Here is a 10755-nt window from a genome sequence, read left to right on the forward strand (position 1 = left end):
TTTGTTTTCTTTAAAGCCTCCTCAACTTCTTTTTTGCTAATGCGGCGGTAAAAATGAAACGTTTTATTATTATTCACAATATTAAAATCACTGTGGTCGATTGTATTTTCAGAAACTTCATTAAAAAGTTTATCAAAGTAATTCACCCACCTATGTTGAATATCTTTTTCTAAGAAAAGTACTTTTTGATTTTCATCTTTAATACACTTTACTTGAGTTAAATCTTTACTTTTCTTTTCTCTTTGTTTGGCTAGTTTATACATATATTTTTCACCCTCCTTAGTATCTAATCTATTATAAAGATCATTAAAAGCAGAATTTTTAGCATCACAGATTGTTCTTTTAGACTCCCTGCGAGCCGTTTCATATTTTCTCCAGTTCTCTAAGCTTTTACATTTAAACCAATATTTATAACATAACTTCTTATATTTTATCTTTTCTTGCACATTATTATTCCACCACCAACTATTTTTATTTGTAAATATTTTTCCCTTTGATTCTCCAAGAACATCTTTTGCTACCTGTTTAATAGCGTTTATTACTTTATTCCACTCACAATTGCTTCTTCTTCATAAAATGAAGTTATAGAAAATAAATATAAAAAATTTAATTCTCATAATTCAACTGTTTATACCCGCTTTGATCAATTCTAAGCCCCTGGGCCAAGTCGTGACACTAGGGAAGGCCAACGAGATAGTGATTGTTTGGGAGAAGGGATCGCGGTTGTCTAGGAGGATAGATCACAACATACAGTGACGCAAACGATCTCTATACATTCACAAGTTAAGCTTGTTGGGAAGGGAACAAAGGGATCGTATTCTGCACCTGTGAAGAGCGGCGAGATTTCGACACTTGGGAAGGGAATGTTGGGGCTCGCAGCTTGCAAAGACCAAAATCTTCCATCTTCTGCTCATAGACGTGAATATAGTTGTTGTGGCATTCCATCGGCGTCCCTTCACGAGCCATTCGTGATTCAAGCTTGTTGGGGAGGATCGCAGTATGCAGGAATGGCCCCTTCGTGAGTCAATCGTGATTCGAGCTTGTTAAGGAGGATTGGAGCATACAGGTAACGTCACTTCACGAAGGAAGCCAACGTGTGGGATCATTGTGTTGAACAACTAATCGCGACTTACAAGAGTTTTGCGCTGCCCCTGATTGACATATGCGATCGGGATCATGGCGAAAAGGAGGCCCACATCAATTGTGATGGAAACAAGTGATGAGATATGTGACATACAAGAATTCGGATTGTGGCTTTTCGAGTTCTGCATAGCTTCCAATAATTCTATCGATCCGCGTATAGAAATTCTGGGGTTGCGGTGTCCAAATTTTCACGCATGTCAATCTGATATGCAAAAATTTTGAATCTCATGATTTTAGTGGAGTTTCAAAACCATGCAATGAGTCATGGCGACCAAAAAAGAGGATGTTTGGGAGGCAAAACAAGGGAAAAAGGTCAATCAAATCAGATTTGGAATAGAGAAGCATTTCTGAGGGGATGTTCATGACCCTTGAAAAAATAATAAAGAAAATTGTGGAGTCCGACACAAACCCACTGTCGCCTGCAATGAGATCAAGCAACTTTGTTTAGAACGGATGTGAGCGGTTGCTATCAGAAAAATTCATGCGTCATCAAGGCAGCGTCGTTGTCTCAGGTAGATCTGAAGCTGTGAGATCGAGTGAATAAATGAGAAGCAGACTCGAGCGCAGTACTTGGAAGGAATGACATGACACTCAAATGGCTGAAACAAGAAACTGTAAGCAGAATTGGATGGAGGGCAATTCGGGATAGGAGTAGACCAATTTGAAGGATTTAGACTCGAAACAAAGAATCATGATGGGTGGGACCCAGACAAAGGGTTGCATTCAACCGCACCAATGTCTATCATCTCAACAACCTTACGGGCAGAAAGCAATTCTAGAGCTTACGTGGATAGGCGAACTGATTATGAGGTGTGATAAATTTATGAAAGAAGAGAAATTAAAAGAGTAGGTACATTGATATCATTTTTATTTTTGTTTAAAAAAATTACAAATAACTCAAAAATTTGATGCATTTTTAAGACAACGAGCCTCGAGGCCCACCTCGGCCTGGGTGAGGAGTACACCTCATATTCAGACAATGAGGCATGTAAGTTTCATTACATTTTTTGTAGAAAATGTTGAGGTAGGCTTCAAGGGGCGCCTCATATTGTGCAATTTTAAAAAAAGGCTTAGGTCCATCAAATAGTTAAATATTTATAATTATAGGCAATATTGATGATAAAAATAATTTAAGAAGACATATATATCTTGCCTACGATTAGTTTTCAATCTCAATCATTGATAAATCCGTTAAACCGCAAGATATCACATAAAGTGAAAATATGAGTAGAGAATATGTTTGGAGGCAAAACTAAGAAAAAATAGTGGGGCTAAAAGTGACTCGTCATGAAATAATTTATGAATGCATAGATAATAAATTAAGTTCACAATAATCAATACTATCATTTTCTGAAGTGAATACTATTTAAAAAAAAAGTTTTACCTATATTATCATTATATATATTAACTCATAGCATACGTGAAAAAGACATTACACAAAGTATTGATAAAAATAAAATGTTACAATGAATGATGAGTCACCTCAATCATATTAAGTATTAAAATAACATAATGTAGCCTAGAATGCACAATCAGGGAAGAAAATATGAAAATGGAGGCCTAAGAGTAAGATCTAATCTAAGTTATAAGCCATATATGAGCGGTGGCACATCAATAGACTACCAAACATATGTGCCAAATAAGATAGGCTAGGGATCTGAGATCATAAAGATATGTGCATCTATAGGGAAAACGATGTGTAAAAAGTCCCGACAAAAAAAGTTTAATCAAGTATGTCACTAAAGTTGGAAACAACAAGCTGGGAATCTAAGGCAATCTGAAGTTATAGCAAATATTTCCAGCTCAAATGATAACAATGCATCAACTTTTTTAAAAATAACAAAAAAGTTTAGATTAATAATTTGAAACAACCGTAGCTATATGCATCTCAGGTGTGTAATAAGGTGTTCACAATGAGCTTACTAAGGAAGGATGTAGGGTAAACCACTCAAAGGTTCTGAGAATGCCGTAGATATGTGACTTTCAATAGAAACGGGTGTAACATACAGCTGGAGTCTTATGAAGGTTCAAGCTCACCAAGATAAATATCTATGCTAGATGGGTCAATAATTGAACCATAAACGTTTAAAAGAGGACTTTAAATTTTCTATGTATTTAGGGAGAAGTTTTGAGTCATCCTGAAAAATTTATTTAATCAATTTCTTAGGATTATTGAATCTTCCATCTATATGATTGAATCTATCAGTAATCTCATTATATATATTATTCACTCCCAACTTGAACTCTTTCGATCTCATTAGTGAAAGAATTATCTTATAGTTATAGGTTTTAGGCTATCCCATAGGCTGTATTTAAATTTTAAAATTTCTTTCGTTTCAATCAGCACAAGATTTTTCTCCCAAATTATTTTCTTTTCAAGAAGTCATTACAGCATGTTTTGGCCTTTTTCTTATCGCTTTAGTTATGCAAATTTTGTTCTTTGATAGGGATCGTTATATTACCAATCAAAAAAAAAATTCAATTGTTTAAAACAATCTAAGAATTTATGAATATTTTGCACCACATCAAATGTGGATGTTCCAAATTTTATCCTAGTGTAAGGGTAGTTTAGCAATGTGTAGATATGCATAATTGCAAACACATGCAATTAAGTAAAATATAGCAATGATAATTTGGAAATATAGAAAGAAATAACTGATAATTCAAATAATACTTAATTAAAAGAATTTCTAGTTGAGAAAATGGATCATAATAGACCACTTGAGCCCTGGGCTCCTTTAAACAATTTAGATCTTCTTAAAAGAGCTTTTTTTAATCTTACAAATACACAAACCGCTAAAAGCTTTTTATTTCCTTTTTTCTTTTTTTTATTAACTTTTTTGGAGCAAAAATGATTATGCAAAAGAATAGAAAATGATGATTATGTGATAATGAAATGCAAGTGTACATTTTTATAGTCTTTATACATCTGCCGCCAGCTTATTTATATAAGTGAAGAAACACATACATAAAACAAATTAATCAAAAGTAAACATCAAAGAAAATATAAATTTAATTTTCATATTTTAAAAATACATTCAATAAGCAGCATGAAATGTTTCTTTGCGGATAGCATCCTTACATTACATTTACATTTTCATTATTTGTAGAGCTGGCAAATTGATCCAAAAATTATCAACAAAATATGTCAAAATCCTATTTTATTAAAACAAAGTGAAGGAATTTAATAGCAAAAGGAAAAACAAATACTACCAGTTGATTTCAAGAAGCCTTGTTCGTGAATGATAAGACCTCTTGAAACAAAATTAATTTGACTAAAAAGGTTCTAGGATTGTTTGTCCCTTGTGATTTTGGTACCTCTTGAGATTGATTAAGCTCCTCCTCTCTTGGGACAAAAGCCAAGTAATTTTAGATTTTTTTTGCTCGTATCAAATAACGGAGATATTATTATGAGATTTCAAAGGTTGTGAGAGTGATGTGAGAAGATTTACAATTGGTGGAAGGTAGTTAGTTAAGGTCTGACTTGAAGACGTAAGTTATTATGGACGATCACAATCATATTTCATTAAATAAATGAGAATATAAATAGCATATGAAATGAAACCAAAGATGAGGGAAACTCAAAAGGAGATGCACTAAAATTCCTCCCTGTGAATTTATCCATACGTTATAATGGGAACCCCCTCAAGATCTTACCATATCTGAAAATAAATAATAACATTATAATCTAAAAAATTCAATTAAATATTTGATTATTTCTCTTGATTCATCAATTTAGGCTAATTTATATAATTCCAAAATAAATATTAATATTTAAAATATTTCCTGGAAATAATATATAGTGATTTTCAATCTCATGAAAAAATAAATTAAAATAAAATTAAAGTACCATTAATAGTCATGATATTGGTCTTTTAAAATTGATATTATGAGAGGCCTTTATTCGTCTTGCTTCAAAAAGCCTCACATGGAAGCATATAGAGATCCTAGAAATTAAGGTGATTAGAGTTTTAAAGGGGGCGCATCTAAGAAAGTAAACTAAACAAATGAAAGAATAATAGTCTGTCATTGAAGTGTAAGGAAATATCTGAAGGGTTTCTTGTATCAGCAATGTCTAAGCTGCTAACTCAGAAATGATTATGGCTAGAAGAGGGAAATACTAGAAAAGATTTCATGCCAAATGTGTGCTAATATAAAGAACAAGATAATAGGAAAAAATAGGACAAAAATGAGAAGGGGAGAGGGTTGCCTACGTCCACGGAACTGCAGAGGATTTTATTAAATTTGAGGATTACACTGGGGTGCATGTGCCTTTGCTGAAACAAATACATTTTGTTTCAGTTGTTGGTGCGTGAAGGCAAGAAAATGTTTATTGTGAAAACTCGAATACGGCCACAAATAGCCATGCATTCAAATAATAATAGATTGCCGCATATAACTTCTTGACAGTGTCAAATTGTGTGATAGGCATAAATGTCTTAGGTTTGAAGAGTATTCAAAGAAGTGATCCTCACCATACTTAAAATAGAGATATAAACAGGTATATGTAATAAATAAAATCATACCTCACTATCCACAAGCAATTGTTTAAATGCCATTGGAAGATAGGGCAAGACCACTGTTCCCAATAGTTCAACCATGCGATGAAGATATGATGTAACCTGCATATTTTGTATATAAATTGGCAAACAAAATTAAGTAGATTGTGGTAGAAATATAGATCCACTTGATACCTTATTGCGTAAGGGTTTTATGTTTGGAAATGTGACCAGTAGTTGCAGAAGAATATCCAATGTCTGAGAATTCAAAAACCAAATGTTAGAAACATTCAATCTTTATTTTTGAGAAAAAGAATTGAAAGAAGGAAGTGCACAGGGCTCCACATCCTCAACAGGTCATAGTTAGGGTGGGTTTTCCACATAAGCATGAATTGCAGGTCATAGTTCTGGTGGGTTTTCCACATAAGCATGAATTGCAGGTCATGTTATGGAATTAATGTTGAACCATCAAGAGATAAAAAGTAGTCACATTCACCCATAAATAATGTAAAAAATAAATTTTGAACAAAATAGGACACAACTTGAAGTTGAAAATAGTAAAGTGACAATTCATAAAGAATATGAGGCCTCTTGCCTGCCTGAACATCAATCCAATTGCAGGGCGACTAGCTGTCACAGTCCGCTCACTAAAGCCCTAGACCATAAGCAAACAATGAGAAGTATTAAAAACGATTGCACTGCCGTATAATTGGCAGAATAAAAATGAAGAAGATTTAGAACAAAACTATTTACTAGATGGAGTCAAAATCTTCAACAAAAACCAATTACCAATATCACCTACATCAGCTTAGTATGCATGAGAGAATTCCCATGATAAGGAATCAAGTTCTGGATGCTTTTTTTTCTTGTGAATTCATAAGAAGATTATATTTGACAGTAGATAGAACCTGACCTTGCTGAGAGCATTTACAGCCACAATAATCTGCTGTGCTCTCATAACTTTAGGTGAACATTCCTCAATCCCGTGAACTTTTGCATCCATGAGTAGCATCTCAACCTTGAAATGATTAATTTTATTTTGGTAAATTGACAGAAAGAAGAGCATTCAGGACAAACAAGCACAGAAGCTCTCTTACTTGTTGACAAAGAGGTTTAAGCAGGGCTGCAAGGTATTCTGACTGCTTCTCTGGAGGAATTTCTTCCACACCAATCAACATCCCAATTGCCTGAGAGACCATTGTCGATTTTTGTTTGATGATGCAAAACAATTAGAATTTATATAAGCTGAACGCAACAATAATTACATTTTTTCAGGAGCACATTCACAGTAAGAAACTAAAATGTGGAGCTAATATACCTCAAATGCATGACTGCCATCCTCAAAACCAGTACACTTGAGATCCTTAGATGTCCAATCTGAACTTGTGTATTGAACGATGGCACCTTGCAAACTCTGCAGCAGAATGAAATTATTGGATATGGTCCCACTAATTACAAACCCATAAAAAAGTATGAATGCCACGCAATAAAGCAAAAGCAATCGTTCCTACAAAAAAAATGTAAATGGAAAAACAGAAAGGGAATAATACTTGCAGAATCGTATCAATGAAAGGCACTAGCTTGGGTTTCAGTAGCTTCACTGCTCTCATAAACAGGTAGCTAGCCCTTCTACTCACATTAAGATTTGGATGATGTACCCCTCTCTCGTCCAAAAAGGCAGCAAGCACATTGGGTATATACTGTAGATTCTCCTGTACAAACTTCAAATACCTAGTGATCGTCTCCAAATATACAAGAGCGACCAACCTATGAGAATGGCATGAAAACTTGGCAGACAGAAGACACGGCACCATCTCCCTTAGCAATCCACTGCCTGTCTTCATCCCATCCTCACTCACCGTCTCACCTAATCGGTAGAACAATGCCAGAGCGGCTTCAACTTCCTCTACAGACATATCCGAGGAGGAAAGCGCACGAGTAATCAAGCTGCGGACAAACAACTGCGTAACATCCGGAGCTACACGGCAAACACTCCTGAACAGCACAAATAAGTCCTTCCTGTGCTCGGCCATCTGATCCTCCTGTTCTTTACCAATCTTGTCACGAACATCCAGATTTTCTCTAAAAGTAGGATCATAACATATCTGTCCATGAATCACCTCCAGCATCCGACCAACGTAAACCATTTGTTTTTGTGAAGGCATTTCAATAGTAGATATGTAATCCGAGAGGAACTCGACCACATTGCCTGCGTCCAGCTCCTCGCAGTTCTGCATTACATAAAAAACTGAAGGCAACGCGTCTTCCAAAATCTCCATCGCAGAAGAGGAGCCCTCGTTTTCAGAACCTAGTCTCTTATAACAATCCAAAGCCTCGGAAGCATACCCAATAACAAGCGCAGGTAGCTTTTGCACAAGCTCAGATTCAGCTAGAACCCGGTACAGCTGTAACGATCGCAGAAGATTAAGCTTGGAATGAGGATCCATCCGCTTGGACACAACCGCGAGAACACATCCCGCGGACGCAGCACGAAGAGGCTCCGGAGTGATATGGGAGAGGATTAGGTCAAATAGAAGGGGAAGGAAGACATCGTTAGCAACAAGACCAATGTCGATCCAGACAACATACCGACGCATAGTATCTAGAGTTGAGGCGGCGAGGCCGGGATCGGAGGATCGGTAGAGTGACGCGATGTCAAACCAAGCGCGTGCGATCTGAGGTATGCACTGAAGGCGCATAGCGTCCTTGACTCGGGTGGCAGCGGCGACATCATCCGATGAAAGATGGTAGTCCTGGCTGATTAGATCGTCATCAAGAGCAGTAAGCAAGCGGGAGAACATGTCTACTGCTGCAGGGGAAGGCAGAAGAGATAGAATATGGAGAAAAGGGGAAGGCCAAAGAGAAGGGTACTCGAGCCGGATAAGTGCGGCAAGTGCCTGCGCGAGTTTGTTCTTGAGGAAAGGCGGGGAAGAAGCAAGAAAGGAGAGATCAGATAAGAATGACAAAAGCGAGGCACGGAGGAGCGGGAGGTCGTCGAGGGAGGAGTAGGAGAGGCGAATGACGTCGTGGAGGGACTGGAGGCACCAGAATTGAACTGGAACGAGATTGCAACGGTGGAGGTGCTCGAGGCAGAGGCGAAGGAGAGTAGAAGGGGGGCCAGCTTTGAGGCGGTCGCAGAACTCAATGGCTTGCAAGAAGAGGTTGGATTCTGCGCTTCCGCCAGTGGATTCGTAGATGACCACGATCGCGCGCTCGAAATCGTCCATGGTGGAGGAAAAGAGGCTCCCCCGGCACCCCCGCACCCCTGCCGCAATAGTTGCAGGGTAAACCCTACAAGTATTATATAATGGTGGGGGACTGGAAGGCGACTGAGAACCTGGGTCACACGGTTTGATTTGTTCGTTTCTGTTCTTGGAAGAGAATTATCGTTTTGCTGGGAGAGAAGGAGGGCTTTGCAGGAGATGATGGAGATGGGGGGCAACTGGCAATGTTGAGGATTAATACTCTAAAATCTCGAGGGGGATTAGGGCTGTCAAAAATAACTTGCTGTTCGGAAAATTGCTTATTTGAATCTCCACTTAAATAAGCCACCCGAACTGCAATAAACACGTAGAACCCGAAATAAAAGAAGTTATACTATATATATTTATTTTTAAATTTAAATTATCACACTTGTATGGCCATATAATTTTGTACTTTTTAATATATAGAAATGATAGATATTCAAATTTAACTTCTTACATCATTATTTTTAAATAATTTGAATGAGCAAGTTTCATGTCGAAAATGAGCCGAACACGAATAAGAATATATAAATCAGGTTGATCACGAACACAATCTTCACTGTAATCTCTAACATGGGACATTTTCGAACATGATTGATTTCAAGTGTGTCAAACCTGAACTCAGCTCAAGCTTGAGTTGTTTAAGCCCTAAGGGAAATTTACATGCATATCACCCAATTTTATAGTTTTTGTTGTATTTAACATCTTAATCTTTACTATAGCAATTATCACACAAAACTTATCGACTCATTAAATATACCTGCATCATGTCGTTGTCTCTGTTTCTACCATCTATGATTTCGATGCTTGTTTGCTAGTTCCTAATCTTATTGATGCCTTCTTCACCTCTGATGACCAACACAACCCCATCAATGCCTTACTCACCCCGCTGACTCCGATGATGGGATCTCCAAGGAACTTTACTGCTTCAAAAGACTACAAACCCAAGTATCTCCATCGCTTGCATCCTCTTCACGGCCGTCAAAGCAGACATATGATTGAAACTGACTACGTCTGAATACTTATGATACACAAATAATTCTAATTAAGGAGTTAGCAGTGTCCGACGCGTATCAAACACAGATAAAGCTTTCACGTGTCAAATACGGCAAAGAATTGTCTGACTTAAATATCAATTTAAAAAATCCAGGACGTGCAGAACATGCATATCTAACACTTGTCATAAATTAAAGAATTAAATATTTCATAAAAATATTTCTAAAACTAAAATTAAAAGAAGTATATTTCTTATGCAAATTTTAAGAAGAATTTACAAATATACCACTCAATTTTTATGATTTATGTATCTAACTCCTAAAATTCAAATTATATGTACATTCTATCTTGTGGGTGTGTGTGTACATTAATATATTGTTGAATTCAAAAGAATACGAGAAATACATCCAACATATAGTAAATTGTGCAAAGAGAATCAAGAAAGAGTCTGTAGTTAAGAATCATAGGAATGCGTGACATATGTGTAACATTTATTCTTGGTATAGTCCCCCCATTTACAGGGATATACCTCAATTTTACAAAATTATAGATTAGACCCTTTTATCATCAGCTTTTAGAAGAGTTGTATATCTCTTCTTAGCCCACGTCATTTAACAAAGGCTCTTCATATTCCATCTAGATCCGTTCAAAATCCAAGTCAAAGTTGATCATGATCTCTTCTCCCAACCTCCCCTCGCTCAATGCTACATTGATGTGGCTTTAAGAAGAATCAATCTTTGGGTAGATATTTCTCTGCATAAAATAAGAGAAACATCATTGTGCCAAATTTCAGTTTGAACAATAACAATATATATACATACATATATATATATATATATATATATATCTTCGGTAAGTCGGAGGAAGGCGGG

At 36.4% G+C, this 10755-nt stretch overlaps 1 protein-coding gene across 3 annotated transcripts in view; it reads right to left on the reverse strand.

Moving 5' to 3' along the window:
• LOC110033707 (exportin-T-like) overlaps positions 1-9005 on the reverse strand; it is a 26274-nt gene extending 17269 nt beyond the window's left edge. The window contains exons 1-7 of one of the 3 annotated variants that reach the window (XM_020737763.1): positions 7193-9005; positions 6961-7056; positions 6740-6829; positions 6556-6660; positions 6238-6297; positions 5838-5900; positions 5670-5765 (exon numbers count right to left, since the gene is read on the reverse strand). In XM_020737763.1, the coding sequence (XP_020593422.1) occupies positions 5670-5765; positions 5838-5900; positions 6238-6297; positions 6556-6660; positions 6740-6829; positions 6961-7056; positions 7193-8869 (2187 nt within the window). In that variant the 5' untranslated portion in view covers positions 8870-9005. The remainder of the gene's footprint in view (positions 1-5669; positions 5766-5837; positions 5901-6237; positions 6298-6555; positions 6661-6739; positions 6830-6960; positions 7057-7192) is intronic. The other 2 variants (XM_020737762.1, XM_020737761.1) reach the window with 2 other exon arrangements.
• Positions 9006-10755: the final 1750 nt, after the last annotated feature.

Source organism: Phalaenopsis equestris, unplaced genomic scaffold (genome assembly GCF_001263595.1).
Source record: "Phalaenopsis equestris unplaced genomic scaffold, ASM126359v1 Scaffold001263, whole genome shotgun sequence".
Classification (NCBI taxonomy): domain Eukaryota; kingdom Viridiplantae; phylum Streptophyta; class Magnoliopsida; order Asparagales; family Orchidaceae; genus Phalaenopsis; species Phalaenopsis equestris.